General features: G+C 44.8%; 1 protein-coding gene across 9 annotated transcripts in view; it reads right to left on the bottom strand.

Annotated features, from left to right (window-relative positions):
• Nucleotides 1-11066: 11066 nt before the first annotated feature.
• Nucleotides 11067-16102, bottom strand: part of KDM4B (lysine demethylase 4B) — a 286229-nt gene continuing 281193 nt past the window's right edge. For all 9 annotated transcript variants that reach the window (XM_069086768.1, XM_069086769.1, XM_069086770.1 and 6 more), the window contains 2 exons: nucleotides 15397-15489; nucleotides 11067-14861 (listed from right to left, as the gene is read on the bottom strand). In XM_069086768.1, coding sequence (XP_068942869.1) covers nucleotides 14676-14861; nucleotides 15397-15489 — 279 coding nt within the window. In that variant the 3' untranslated portion in view covers nucleotides 11067-14675. The remainder of the gene's footprint in view (nucleotides 14862-15396; nucleotides 15490-16102) is intronic.

Genomic DNA, 16102 nt, shown 5'->3' on the forward strand with positions numbered 1-16102 from the left:
CTTTATCTACCTCCTGCCCCTCATAGATGAGAATAGAATCATTATAAGAACCCCCAGGGAGGGTGAAAAGTTTAGTTAAGAGAAGGAAAGGAAGATAAGAAATTGGAGAAGCTTAGGAACACATATAGACTGATGCAGAGTGAAATAAATAAGCAGAACCAGGAAACTAAACACCACAATGTAACTACCGTGTTTCCCCGATAATAAGACCTATCCCGAAAATAAGCCCTCCCCTTACTGTGTAAGATTCCTCTAAAATAAGCCCTCCCCCGAAAATAAGCCCTATTGAGATTGCTACTGTAGTGAAGGTCATCCCCTGTGCTACACGCTACATTATGGTACCCTCTGTATGCACCATCCCCCCCCTGAAATGCACACCGCGCTCCGAGCTGCATCCAATCAGAGCTGCAGCAGTGAGCGTGTCATCCTGTTCTTCCCCAGTGATTTGCTTATTGAATAAAGGAACATTTTTTTGTTCACATTTACTTGTTTATTAAAATTGCTGTCAATGTTCATTAAAATAAGCCCTCCCCTGAAAATAAGCCCTCTGGTGTTTTTCTGTCCAAAAAATATAATAAGACAGTGTCTTATTATCGGGGAAACACAGTAGAGAGGAAAAAAATGAAATTAAAGGACCAACCGAAATGACCAAATACTGTGTAATTACAATAACCAATGACCTGAAGAAAATCTGGCATATATGTAAATATATGCACACATTTCATATGTGTGTACATATGTAATACATATTATTCACAAAGGTGAGGAAGTATGTGCATATATACACATATACACGCGCACACACACACACACACGTCCTTTCTTCTTTGCAGAGTTGGAGGACTGTAAGGAGGCGATATTGCATATCCTGCCAGACTCAGCTGATCAATCCACAAGCATTTACTAAGTGCATATTATGTGCCAAGTACTGGGTACTTTGTATTGGGTTTATAAAGACTGAAATCATCCCTATCCTCAAGGACTTTACATTCTAACATGTGTCCAAAGTTTTGACTGAACTGTTGCTCTGCTCTCATTTTGTTCTCTGTTACAAAGAATGGCTTGCTGGGTAGGAGGAAGTAAGCATTTTTTAAACTCCTACTGTGTGCCTGGTACTCTGTGCTAAGTGCTTTACCGATATTATCTCTTTTGATGCTCACAACTCTGATGCTATTATGATCTTCATTTTATAGTTAAGGAAACTGAGGCGGAGGAGGTTAAGTGAATTGCCAAGGGTCCTACAGCTAGGAAGTATCTGGGGCCAAATTTGAACTCAGGATTTACTGACTGTGCACTGCAGTGCCAACTGGCTGCCTTTAGGCAGAAGAGGGGAAGGATCTATTTAGAAATAAAGGTGATATAAAACCAAAATATACCATTAATTTTTTTAACTGCATGGTAAAGAAAAAGGCTCATTCCTCAGTAAGAAGGCTGTTAAAAGAGAACCAAAGAAGAATTATTGGAAGAGAATAAGGAATGCAATCAGTGGTCCTACAGAAGAATTCCATGATCAATGAGCCAACATTTATTAAGTACCTACTGTGTGCCAGATACTGTGTTAAGCAGTATCTGGACCAGGGAACTGGTGGTTTTAGAGGAGGAGGTGAATGTTTTTAGTTAAAAGAAAACAAAAGAAAGAGTTAAAAAATTACAGAGATGAGGGGCAGCTAGGTGGTGCAGTGAACAGAGCACTGGCTCTGGAGTCAGGATGACCTGAGTTCAAATCTGGCCTCAGACAATTAACACTTACTAGCCATGTGATCTTGGGTGAGTCACTTAACCCTGATTGCCTTGCTTTCCCCCCTCCAAAAAAATTACAGAGATGCAACAAGAAATATTAGAGAGAGAGATCAAAGGACAGAAAATTAGGACACATGTGATCTCCACAAAGCATGTTGAGAGGGGAGGATTACTATTCATTTATCCCATGGTGCCAAAGCTCACTTTCTCCTGGCTAGCACTGACACAGTACTTTCAGGTCTCACCTGATTCTCACAACGCCCCTGGGGGGTAGGGGCTATTACTATCTCCACTTACAGATGAGGGAACTGAAGCTGAGGTGAATCCACTTGCTAAAGTCACACAGCTAGTAAGTGCCTGAGGCAGGACTTGAACTCAGATCTTCCTGACTACAGGTCCAGACCTCCTCCAGGGCCTCAGGATGCTGCTGAGGTAAACCTGGAGCTGGATGGTTAAGTTGGCAAACCTTTCCAAAGCAGGGCAGCCAGGTGGTGCCGTGAGTAGAGCAAAGAGGAAGACTTGATTTCACATCCCATCTCAGACACTTACTAGCTGTGTGACCGTGGACAAGTCACTTCATTTCCCTGCATGTCTTATCTTTCCAGGACCAGTCCAAGTTTGGTGACTTGTCACCAGAAGGTAGCTTCAGGTAATGGGCAGCTAGATGGCTTAGTGAATAGAACACCCATCTGGGAGTCAGGAGGTCCTGAGTTCAAATCCAGCCTGTGTGACCATGGGCAAGTCACTTAACTTCTGTTTACCTCAGTTTTCTCAGCTGTAAAATGGGGACAATAAATAACATCAACCTTCCCATATTGTGAGGATCAAATGAGATGATAATTAGAAAGCTCTTAGCATAGTTGTTGGCACATAGTTAAGTGCTATATAAATGTCAGTTGTTATGATGAAGGATTTTTTTCATAACACTCATAGGAACTCTCAACAAATGCACGGGGGCGAGGGGGGTGCAGCTAGGTGGCACAGTGAATAGAGCACCGGCCCTGGAGTCAGGAGGACCTGAGTTCAAATGCAGCCTCAGACACTTAACACTCACTAGCTGTGTGACCTTGGGCAAGTCACTTAACCCCAATTGCCCTGCCCTCCTCCCTACAAACACACACAGAAAACAAAAAACAAATGCACAGAGGGACGGGGACCTACACCGACCAATCCCATTGAAGCACAGACAAATTTACTAAAGACTTATTCTGTGCCAGGCACTTGTGCTAGGTACAGGGGATAATACAATTATGTTCTAATGCGGGGATCATGGACATTTTCATAGAAGCGGCCCCTGAGTTGAGCCTAAAAGGAAGGTAAGATCCCTAAAGTGGAGGTGAAGATAGAGCCATTGAAAATAACTTGTGAGAGGCAACTAGGTAGCACAGTGGATAGAGTACTGGCTTGGGAGTCAGGAGGACCTGAGTTCAAATTCAGTCTCTGACATTCACTGTATGACCCTGGGCAAGTCACTTAACTCCTTCAGAAAAGAAAAAGGAAAATGGCTTGTACAAATGGATGCAGGCAGGAAATGGAAGCATTGCATATGTGGGATGACTAGTAGCCCAGTTTGTAAAAATAGTATTAAATCAGTCTTGAAAAGCAGGGTGGGGGGAGGGTTGTGGAGGGCACCTTATCTTGTAGCCGATAAGGAAGGAATAAGTGAAGGCTCTTTGAGAAGCGGAGTCACAGGGTCGATGCTGTGCCTTGGGAAGAGAAGTCTGGCAGATGTGGTTGGAGGGAGGGAGGCCAGTTAAGACTCTCTAGGTGCAAGGTGATGTGGGCTGTGTTTAGAGAATACAGAGGAGGGGACAGATGTAAGTGATGGAGACTGTAAAGCGCCAGAGATGAGAATGATTATTTCCTTTGTGCCTGTCCCCCCCCCCCGCCCCTCGCCAACAAGGATCCTTGGGGTCTCATCCAGTTCTGTCATCATCATCATCACTGACATTTATATAGGGTCTTAAGGTTTATAAAGTGCTTTAATGCATCATTTCATTTAACCCTCACCACCACCCTGGGAAGCCAGTAAGGTCAATATTGTTATTTCCTCCTGTCCCCCTTTTTTTTCCTAGATAAAAAAAAAAATTTAGACTTAGGCTGGAGAAGTGTCTTGCTTTTGGTCAAATAGTTGGCAAATGTCCCGAGACAGATTCAAAGCAGGTTTCTTCCGACAGCCAGTCCAGCTTTCTCCATATCACCCAACATGGGGTCTTTATGATTCTATGCTACAGGCAGTGTGAACACAAAAGGGAGATGGGGTAATATTCACACAGAAGGCATAGGAGGCAAGAGACAATATTGTGTGTGCTAGATTTAGAGTTTGGAGGGCCTGGATTCAAATTCTGCCTCTGCTTCTTGTGACTGTGAGCAAGTCCCTTTGCCTCTCTAGGGACTTAATTTCCTCATCTGTTAAATGAGATAGTTGGACTAAGTAATCTTCCAGTATTTAGAAGTGAAAATAATTGCATTCCTCAGCTTTCTAGCCCTTTTCTCATAATCCTGTGGGTTAAGAAGTGTAAGGATTATTATCTCTATTTTAAAGATTAGGAAAGTAAGGCCCAGAGAAATGGGCTCACTTAGCCAAAAAGCACAAGTTTGGATTTTACTTCAGGTCTCATGTTCTTTCCTCACACCATAGAAGCCATAAAACTAGTTTGTCCTTTTCAATGACTCCTGACATGCTTAGGGTTGCTTAGTGGTTCGAGACTGACAAACCCTGGAAGCCTTGAGGAAAGCTGGATTGTCACTTTTCACATTTCCTCACCTCTGGCTGATGCCATTTTGTATGCCTTGATGCTTTTAGCAAGAAATAATTCTTCTTTCCTCCATTTGTGCAGAACAAACATGCTAAATAAATCTAATCTATAGATAAAATTGCTTTGCATTGAGTGAAATGAGTAGAACCAGGAGAATAATTTATAACAACAACATTGTAAAGGCATACATACAACTTTGAAAGACTTAAGAAATCTGATCGATACAATGACCAACAATTCTATTGGACTGGTGATGAATTATGCCATCCATCTCAGCAGAGAGAAGATGGACTCAGCGTTCAGAAGTGTGAAATTGAAATATAAATAATATGTGTGTATATATATCATATATACATATATAAATATTGGACATGGCTAACAGGGACATATGTTTTGCTCGGTTACACAGATTTGTTTCAAGGATTTTGTTTTCCATCATTTTTTCAATTTGCAGAGGTAAGAGGAAGAGAAAATAATTTTTGTTCATTGAAAAAAATATATTTTAAAAAGTAGCCTTGCATTCATAGATTTCTATCCCTGGTATATCTCCCACACCAATCTGTCTACCTTTTTAACTGGATGGTATCTGAACTGAAAAAGCTGGGATTATGGGAATAGGAAGTTTTGGCAAAATGGAAATGTAGAAAGGACGAGATTATTAGAGACAAGGTAGAGAGGAAAGAGTGGCTTTGGAGACAGAGTCTGGGTTCAAATACCACTTTTATATCTTCTGGGTGGCTTGTGATCACCTAAAAAGGAGCATAGCTTGGGGCGGCCAAGGTGTTGCAGTGAGTAGGAGTGCCGGCCCCAGCGTCAGGAGACCCGGGATCCGTTCCGGCCTCAGGTACTTGACACCCACACAAAATAACTGGCCGGGTAACTTTGGGCAACTTACTTAACCCCAATTGCTTAAAAAAAAAATAAAAAGGAATATAGCATCACTGAGAACATCTCCATTGAGAGCCTTTTGTCTGGTGGTAGATTGGTGGTGGTCTGAGATGACAAAGATTTAACTGCAAAGTGTTTTATTAAGTTCTCATGCTATTGTGGCATCCAAGATAGAAAGATGTGGCTGTGCACTGCACTGCAGTACAATTGGAAGACTCAGAACCATTTAAATGATCTGACCCTAAGATTAGTCACTGCTGTTCCCTGTCAACACAGAATGGGCCAAGGATCTGTGCGTGGCCAGGTGGATGATTTTATCATTAATGCTGCTGTTTTACAGTTGTTCCAGTCCTGTCCAACTCTTCATGACCCCATTTAAGGATTTCTTGGTGAAGACACTGGAGTGGTTGGCCATTTCCTTCTCCAGCTCATTTTGCCGATGAGGAAACTGAGGCCAACAGGGTTAAGCGACTTACTCAGGGTCACACAACTAGTAAGTGTCTGAGGTCAGATTTGAACTTGGTTCTCCCTGACTCCTGATCTGGTGTTCTATCCACTGTACCACTTAGCTGCCCCATTTATCATTATTGACTGGATGTACTTTATTATCATTGACTGAATGCAATCTTCACATAACACAAATCTGAAAGAACACAAATTAAGATAACAGAATTGGGATCCAAAAGAGAGAGAGATCTCAGTAGAATATTGAGACAAATATAATAAAGATAATAAGGATAAATGCAAATTTCATAGCTCACAGATTTAAAGCTTGATAGGACCTTACAGGTTCTCCATTTTATACATAAGGAATATAAAACCCAGAAAGATCAAGTAACGTCACAAATCCAAGGTGAGGGAAGGCACAGCTAGACCCAAGTTTGTCTGAAAGAGGGTTTCAGTGGACTACGAGAGGCATATGGGCCAATAGAGTGACACTGTGCCGGTTAACATTAAGAGTAGCACAATAGGGGAGGTGACAGTCCTGTTGGAGCCTGGCATTCGGGCTCTAGATGCCACATTTGAGGAAGGATGATGATAAGTTGGAGAGTATCCAGGTGAAGGTGACCAGAATGGGAAAGGACCTTGAGAGTATGCCATATGAGGAACACCTGAAGTACCTAGAGATGTCTACCTGGTTAAGCAGGCTTCAGGGGACCATGAAAACTGTGCTCAAATACTTGAAGCGCTACTGGGAAAAAGAGATGACATCTGTTCCTCCTGTTCCTAGTGGGAGACAGAGAGGTGGCTTTATGTTAGGAAAACTACTAGTCATCCCCAGATGGAAAAGGGATTGACCTTGGGAGGTCAAGCAAAAGCAAGGGTTTGTGGGAGAAGGGATTCTTGCTGATAAGTTGGACCAGAAAGCCTCTGGGTCAAGGCCCTTCCAACTCTTGAGATCTTTATCATCACTCTAAAAAGTAATGCGTTTTGATACGAGGACAAGGGTAAAAGCCGAGAGAAAACACAAAAGCAAACCAGAGACCGAGACTGCACTGGTCCCACTGTCCTGGCCAAAGGACTTGGAAAGGACAGCCAAGAAAAGGGCTGCAGATTCAGGGACAGCATGCTTCCCAGCCAGAGTCCTACTGCTCTGGTTTCCAGGATATCAGGAACATTCCCAGAGGAAATACAGAAGTGCTGGGAGTCAGAAGCTCATCTGAGGGAGAACTGGGCCACCCCCACATCCAAGCCCTTTGCTTGGACTCGGAGGACTTCAATGCCATGAAGAGGGAATAAGCAATTCTATAGGGTCTGCTATGTCTCAAACATCCTAATGCCACACTATGTGCTGTCCCCCCTTTTTTTTTTTTTAACAAATATGATCTCACTTGATCCTCACAACAATTTGGTGAAAGTATTATTCCCATTTGACAGCTGGGCAAACTGAGGCAGAGGTTAAAAGTCAACTAGTGTCTGAGGCCAAATTTGTGCTCAGGTCTTTCCTGAGTCCAGACCTAGCACTCTGTCCATTGGGCTGGGTCTACCCAACTGCTTGATCTGTGATTCTACTGGATTCAGGGCTCTAAGTAGGCAGTGACCAAGGCTCTGCCCCAAGGCACTGGATTTAACTTGATTTGGATTTACCCAGAAGTCCTTGAGTAATGCAGAAAGAAGAGAGCATAGTTCAGTATCTAGTTAGCAGGATGTTTTAAAACGGGGAGCGACAGAGGTCTGGGGTGAGCTTCTCCAGCCTCCCTAGCAGTATGTAGCCTTGTGCCAGCATCTTCGGGGCTTCTCCAGCCTCCCCTCCCCGCCCCTGCCTTTATAGATACAACTAACCCACCCCCCAACTTTGGGCAAGGTTCATTCCCCTTTAGTAGGCCTGGGTGTGCTTGCTTCTCAAAGTCTCACTGAAGTGATTCTCAGGGTAATACCTCAGCAACAAAAATTCCCACTTACAGCTCTGACCTGATGGAAATCACCAGAGATTTGCTACTCATCAGAAATTCTACCTGCAGGCAGGTCAGGCCACATGGACTCCTCAAACCTAAGACCTGTAAGGAATCCTCAAAAGGCAGTTGGTACAACCCATACCTGAACCAAAATCCTCTCAAAAACTGTGCATAACAGCTAGAACTGATATATTGCTTTGAGCTTTGCAAAGTGCTTCACAGTGTCTCTCTCTTACCTTCACAACCCTGTGAGGCAGAGGCTGGTGCTATGATTATCCCCATTTTACAGATGGGGCTGAGAATTTAAGTGACATGGCCCAGGGGTCACACAGCTAGTGACTGAGGCAAGACTGGAACTCAGAGCCTCCTGATTCCAAAACCGTCAGTCTCTTCACAGTACCACCTGGTTGGCTACACATCTGGGAAGCAGATATCGAGCCTCTGCTGGATTATCTCTAACAAGGGGACTTGTTACCTCCTGAGGCAGTCTGTTTCATTTTCTGGTAGCTTTATTAGGGAAGTTTCCTTAGATCAAGGCTCGATCTGCCTCTCTGAAACTCAGAATAACATATATTGGGTTGGAAGGGGTGTAACTTGCCTGAAGTGGCAGATGCTCCAAAATGACAGAGGGGAATTTGAACTTGGGTCTTCTAAACCTCATGCACTTTACACTACACTCTCACCTATTACTCCTAGCTCTGACGTGGGGTTTGGGGGAACTAATATAGTCCCATGTCCCCTTCAAATAACTGAAGACAGCTATCACTTCCCTCCTTGGGTTAAATATCCCTAGTCCTTTCACCCTTCCTCATATGGACCAGTCTTGAGGTCTCTGAGCACCCTAGACTCCTTCCTCTGCCCTTCTTGGCTTTTCAGGGTCTTTCTTTCCAAAAATGGCACCAGGGATTGAAAACAATGCTCCAGATGTGGTCTGAGCGGCCAGAGGAGAGCAAGAACAGGGGTCCCCTGAAGAGCCCTAAACACCAGGCCTCTCAATACATCCTGGGCTTTCTGGCTGCTATTTCTTGCTGTGCTGCAGCAGCCTTCTATTTCCCAAAACCTAAGGATCACCAAGTGTGGTTCGGTTCGGCAATCATTCTCAAGTGCTTTCAGTCCTAGTGGCCTGAACCTGGTGAAGACAGAACAGACACTCTCTGGCCACCCTCATAGGCATCCAGGGTTCCCACTTCCTCATAGCCATTTCTAGACATACCCATCTAGGACAAAGAACCCTCTTCTTGGAAGAGAAAGTGGGACCAAAATAAAGAGCTGACTAGTTCAACTTCCTCCACGTCATCCATTATCGTTGCCCTTGTAATCCTAGACCATCCTCTGATCCTTTTAATCTCAACACAGCTAAAATTAATTTTTAAAAAAACACCTCTTTTTTTGGATAGGCTTAGTATCCATCACTATTTTCAGGTCATTCTGGAGCTTGGAACTCTTGAAACTACCCTTTCAGGACTATGTTACTCAACAAGTTTTATCTAATAAACAGCTGGAAAGGTAGGAGGCAGGGAGGTGTATTGTGGAGAGCCTCCCTCAGACATGAAGGTCACACTGAAGTTCTACCATTGGCTGGGTAACTAATTTGCTAGACTACAAAGGTTCTCGTGCTTAAAGGCTTACCCAGAACTTTCCACGATGGGAAATACAAGCATTATCTTCATTTTACAGATAAGCAGACTGAGGACTTATGAGGCAGAAATTTGTCCACGGTTCTGCAGCCTAGTGGTAGAGGCAGGGATCAGAGAAATCCTTATCATGTGACTCCAAGTCTAGTGCTCCCCAAAGATTACATATCTGGGGCCACGTCATTTTCTCCCTGCTCCCCAACAGATTGCAAGTAAACTCCTTCCTTTTCTCTCCCTCTCTGGCAGAGGAACCTCATCCAGTTACACACATTAAAACATTTGGTGTCTGTTCATCCTTAATCAAGACTGGTATTTCAGCTCTGGCCAGAGACAGATGATGGCCCATCCAAAATTGCTCCTCCATTTCACAAGGTCTCAAAAGCAGAACAAAATTACACACCATCTGCACAAGAACAGACCACCTGCAAGCTGCCCGCAGGACCACAGAGAGGTTAAAAAATTATGCTCTCTCTGTCCACAGTTCTATGTTCTGGGCTGAAGACTAGAATGCATCTGTCAGCCCACACACGCTGAAAATAAAAAGCCTGCTGAACCCTATCTTGCTAATGTTGCCAGAATCGTCAGTGAAGGCTGCAAGGGTCTGTCTCATGTCGGGTGAGGGAGCCTGGCCACCGGTTACATGCTCTCCTGAAGAGCAAGCAGCATTTTATCCTGGAAGGTTTTGTTTCATCGTGAGCATGGCTTGTTAAACATTGCCTCCAAACAGAAACGGGTTGTTTCTCTACAGTACAAGCCTTAACTTTGATTTGGAGTTAGTGGCTGGGCCAGCCAGAGAGAAGGCACCACTTCCAGATCAATGTTGTTAAATTCCAACAGACCATATATTAGGAACCTTGAGAGTTACATAGTGACTTGGTTTTAAATGGAGTATCTCAGTTTTATTGCACTTTTATTTATTTTGTTAACTATTTCCCAATTACATTTTAATCTGGTTCTGGCCACACCTGGGAGTGCTGTGGACTGTGCTGGACTCTCTAGGCAGACTGATACAGCCAAAAGGCTCCCATAACCAACTCCGATTGGAGTTAAGATCTGTGCTTGAATAATTAATAGCCATGTGCCTCTAGGCAAGTCACTTCATCTAAGCCTCAATTTCCTCATCTATAAAATGGGGATAATAATAGCACCTAACTCAGTTGTGGTGAGGGTCAAATGACAGACGCAATGCATATAAAATACTCTGCAAACCTCAAAGCACTTTATAAACATGAGTTATCATTACCCTCACAGCCCTTTTCACTTTCAAGTTTTTTTTCCTTCTTTGATTCTCCTAAGGGAAGGTAATGTTGTTCTCGTTTTACAAGTGAGGAAACTGAGGCCCAAGGGGGAATCTGCTTAAGTCACATAACTGATTCCTCATATCATGTGTGAAATACATTATTGTAAAGGCAGGGAAAAATTCAGAACCAAATTGGGATAAGGTGCCTGTGGTGTGCTGGAGAGAACACTGGACTTGCAGTAAGAACTAGATGTGAGTCCCAGCACCAACAGTACTTTGTACGAAGCAAGTGAGCTCCAGGAATGGCAGGCAAAGCTAAAGCGCATGGCCTAAGAGGCCCCGAGGACTCAGAACTGGCTGGGATGTGGCAGGGGTGAGGCAGAAAAGATTCACACTTACTCCCGAAGTGTGAGGGATTCAACAATTCAACAACCTTTATTAAGTGCCTAAGATGTGCCAGCGCTGGGGCCAGGCACTCCGGATACAAAGACAAAAACCAAACAGTCCCTGCCCTCGAGGAGCTTACATTCTATTGGGGAGATACAACATGTACAGGGTAAGTAAATACAAAGTAATTTCAGGAGGCAGAGGGAACTAACACCTGGGGGACTGGGAAAGACTTGCCAAAGGGGGCGGCACCTGAGCTGAGCCTTTCAAGAGCTCGGGGGCAGGAGGGTGTGCATTCCAGGTGTGGGGGACAACCCGGCAAAGGCACCAAGACAGAAAATGGGATGCCTCGTTCTGCTTAGCTCAGGGAACAGCCAGCAGGCCAGTTGAGAGCATGTATGAAGGGGGGAGTGGAAGCAACAGCACGAGCATGGTGATCCTGTTCTGGCTTGTTTTCTCCTCAAACTCCTGGACATGAGTAAATTCCAGTTTGGTTCTCAATGTCCTGCCTGACCCTGGGCAAACCACTCAATGTCTCTGAACAGCAGGCCCGTGCCCGCTCCCCACCTGCAAGATGAAGGGGCTGGCCTGGCCTAATTGCTATACCTGCAAGGCTGTATGCCTGCCGCCAAAGGGAGGATGAAGATCCAGCTGCAACACTGGCTTTGCTGCTTACTACCTGCCCCACTGAATGAGTCACTGAAGCCATTTGGGCCTCAGACTAATGAGACAGTTGGCCTAGAAAATTTCTAAGGCTTCTTCAGGGGCTGATCCTACAGTCCTAGGCTGTTTCTCTTGAAAGCCATCACATGCCTTTAAGTACTGGGTCAATTTTTTCATCTCAAGACACATTTCCTGTATGTCCACACTGTGCACGCTCAGCTGGATGGGCCTTATGCTTTTTGCCAAACTGTCTTTCTCCTTCAGAGAGAATTATAAAGCACACCCCCATTAAAGAGGGGCTAGATTATCGGCCCTCTTGCCACCTAAAACACCAAAGGCACGTCTCAGAAATGAAGACATTTCAACGTAATAAGCAGCCTGGAATTTTGTAGTAGGTAAGATACAAATATTATTTTGTTAGGGGAAAAAATGTGCACTTCCCCTGGTACTGTGGCCACTATATGTTAGCACAAATTATTCTCAAAAGCCCAAAGGCATGTGTGTGTGTGTGTGTGTGTGTGTGTGTGTGTGTGTGTGTGTTGGGGGGGAGGGACAGCTTCATCCAGGGGTCAGTCCAACAAAGAACAGTTTTCTAAGAGTCCAGAGTATCAATTCAAGCAAGTACTCCTTGAATATGGGCCCTGGAGAATATGTAGCTGCTTATTTTGACAACATAAACAGTATTTTTAAAAAGGGATTGTGAAAGGATCTAGGAAAGGTGCTGTTTCAGCCAGGACTGCTACACAAAGAAGGAGATCCCCACAACTCAAAGTCCCCACTGCCCACCCTCCCTCTCCCCTTTCCACAGCAAGAGTTCCCTGATGTCAACATTCTCTCACTTTTTTTGTTTTGAATAGTATTCTCTCTGGCCTATCAACTGTTAAAACATTTTTTCAAAAATACATGCAGGTTATTCTTTAAATCATTTTCTTGTGAATGGCAGGAAACCACTCAGATCAACGCAAAGCCAGATAAAATGAGGCTTGGCCTCAGCTCTGCTTACTCTTTCTCCAAAATGGCATATGAAGTACATTTTCTCTCTTCAATTCAATCTAAGATTAAAAAAAGATGTGGTTTCACTTGAGGCTGAAACCAACAGCTTAAACCCCACCCCACCCCAATAAAACACCAGAAGGAACGTCATCGTGCAATGGCCTCAGACAGCAAGAGAGCACCTTTCTACACAGAGGAACACCAAGAGTCTCCAGTCAACGAGGTCGCAACAACAGAAGGGGTCTAATTCCACCTGTAAAGAGCCAGCTGGCCACTCCCTTCAGAGTCTCTATGGCTGGTTGTTCTAATACAGCTGCTTGTGTCTCATCTACAATGCTGGCTTTTCTGGAGAGGCTCACCAGGAGTCAGTGTAAACATATGGTTAGTCCCTCAAGGAGAAACTTGCTCCTGGGAGTCCCCAGGAAGCCTGAAAACACGGTCACCACATCCTGGGCAAATCTCTGACCCAGACCCAGACCCTGATCCCAAGAAGCCTGCTCCTTTCCCCAAGTTCGTGGTCTCTTTCCCTGTCTCTCCTCCAGTTTCAGATCACTTCTTAGCTCATGGCTACCTGGCTCAGCAGGAGACATCTTTTTGTGTTCTGAAACAAAACCCCCCAAAACTGGTTCTGCTAAGAGTTGTTAACAGAGACAACCAAATACACCTTGGCCACACCAAAAAAATCAAGGCCTGCCTCCAGTGTACATCACAGGGGGTGACCTAAAGGGGGTCTCTCTTCTGCTTAAACAAAGTCGGTCGCAGCCACAAAGGGGATGAGGGTATTTCTTCTTTAGTCAAACACACATATATACCTCTGAGACTTCAGTTACGGAATGATTCTCACAATAGTAAGAAGCAAAAGATCAAGCAAACCAGAAGAGAAAGTATTTATTTTGCCAGGCATGCACAGAGGTGCAGGCCACACATCCCATCTGCCAGGGGTGTGGAGCAGCAAATGCACCCAGGATCTGTGACCAAGCAGGACCCTCAACCTTCCTCTTCTAAGAGCACAAAGAACAGAAGCCTTTGCAGGGCCTGGAGCCATGGGGAGGGAGCTGTGTGACCTCTCCAGAGGACTGCAGAGAGGAGCAGGGCAAAGGTGGCAAGGCCTCCCCTCCTCCCCGAGTGCACACCCCACCTGAATGACCAACAAGCCTCAGCATGGCCACCGGGAGAGGGGGCAGCAAAAGAAACACGCAAACGCCCTCGACTTCCAAGACACTCCAGCTAAAACACATTCCCTGCCCACTCAATATACAAATAATATTTTAAAACAACAACAAAAGAAAATGAATGAGATGTTTTTCTCTCCCTCGTATTCAGTGTTACTCAAATCCCATTTCAGTTTGTGGGGAAAAGAACTTTTTTTTTTTAAAGCCACAAATCTAGAAAACCAGTTTGGGGATTTTTTTTTCTTTCCTTCTTTTTCCTTTTTTTTCCTTATATTTTTTTTAAACAATAAGTATTTATAGAAAGAACTTCACAAAGGTGATTTATATACAGAAATCACAATTCCAAAGGCTGCTTCAGTAGTCAGTGAAATAGCACCTTTTCAAGATGAGAGCTTTTACATGGTTTAAAAATCTGAGGAGTTTTTGCTTTTGTAATGTAATGTTTAACCCTTCCTAGCCTAAGACCAGAGCCAGGCATCCATGTGCTCCGGGAATACAAGCTCTTCTAACACATCCAGGTGACATGCAATCTGAGAGGTTACCATCGCTTCCTTTTCCTTTACCGTCAGCAGTGTGTTCAGCAGAGTCGAGGTAGCCTGTGGCCAGACAAGTCTCTCAGATGGTCAAAATTAAATGTAGATGAAAGGAATTCATAGCAAGTTATTGCAGGGGGAAGGAGGAGGGGGGGAAGGGAAGGGGCTGTCCACTTGTTCCACAGTTGCCTGGGTGCTTTGCTGGGATAAAGGGGTCAGGGTGGGGGGTGGGGGAGGTCACGAGATGTTGGTTCTAAAATTGTGTTTGTACTAAAACATGTGGCTCTGGGCTCCAGGCTGGTATCGTGACTGCAGGAGGCTCTCCATGAAGGCCAGGTAATCAGGATTCTGTCCATAGTCCTCAGAATTTCGGGCATTGCCCACCCTTGGGCGCTTTGCTGCCTTCACCTCCTCTCCTGAGGATACTTTCTCTTGCGGAGCACCCGTGGTGACAGACTGCAAAGACAGGAAATACAGCTCTATTAGAGGGCCAGAGCTCAAGGAGAGCCAATGACTTCGGCCCAGCAGACAGCTGCTACATTGACTCAAACTGCTCTCTGATGGGTTGGCCAAGGTCCACTGACCTTCAACTTAGACAAATAGAGGATTTAGAGCTTTAGGGATCATCTCATTCCTCCTGTGGTGGTGGCAGGACTCAAACCCTGGTCCTCCTCAAATGCAGGGATCCTGGGCTCAAAGTTCTCAAGCAGACCCTCCCCACACCTTCTCCCTTACTTTCTGCTTCCTGCTCAAAGAAAGCCCGAGGACTTTTCCAACCTAGGTAGACACGAGTGGCCTGAATGGTAAAGAGCTTTCATAACGCTCTGAGGATTTATGGCTGGTGTTAGAAAAGGTGACATGAAACCTCCTGCCTGTCTTTTCATCTTCTACACTAGTTACTTTGTAAAACTAGAAATCAAGCAAAAAGCTTGGCTTCCTCTAAGTCCAACAAAAATATTTTTAAGAAGCAATCAGTTCCCATGTTACCCACCAGTCTGGATTTGACTCTCTTGGGCAGCTCCTCCTCAAGGGTATAAATATCACCACGCTTCACCATCAGCTGGGAACCATCCTCAAACTCCACCTACAACAAAAGCAGAAACAAAAAATGAGATGCTAGCAGACTATATGCTGCTTCATGAAGGAGGGACCGTGTCTTAGCTGAACTTTATAGCTCCTCCCAGAGTCTAACATGATGCTGTGTGTATGTAGCATGGACCTAACATTTGTTGAAAGAATGGCTGGCTCCTCAACTAGCATAGAAACACTTTGGATCCTAGTCTGAATGTCTTGTCCTTTAGCCTGAGTCACCCAGCAGAATAATGTCCCTGTAGGGTAGCTACAGTCTAACACCTAGTTGAGGGAGCAGTGTTCCTTCCTCAGGGGTCTGTACACCTGGGCTGCAGAAAGACTCACTGGACAGGACAGCTCTGGACTGGCTGTAAGGTCCTGATCACAGGGAAGAAAAGGGCCTTCAGGCTGTCCTCAACACCTTTGTTTGGCCTCCTGTCACAGACTGAGTATGGGAGGGCCCTGCTGGCGACAAGGTGACAGAACTCTGGGGCTGAAACACTGACCACAGATGCCTGAATTCTGCTATCAGCTGTCTGTGTGATCTTCTGAATCTCAGTCTTTCCATCTATAAGGTAATGGGACTGGACTATGAGGAGCTCTGTGGCCCTTCTAGCTTTAAACTG

The sequence above is a fragment of the Petaurus breviceps genome, unplaced genomic scaffold (assembly GCF_028583685.1).
Source record: "Petaurus breviceps papuanus isolate PSGF00001 unplaced genomic scaffold, PetGlider_PUasm1.0 180, whole genome shotgun sequence".
In the NCBI taxonomy this organism is placed as follows: domain Eukaryota; kingdom Metazoa; phylum Chordata; class Mammalia; order Diprotodontia; family Petauridae; genus Petaurus; species Petaurus breviceps.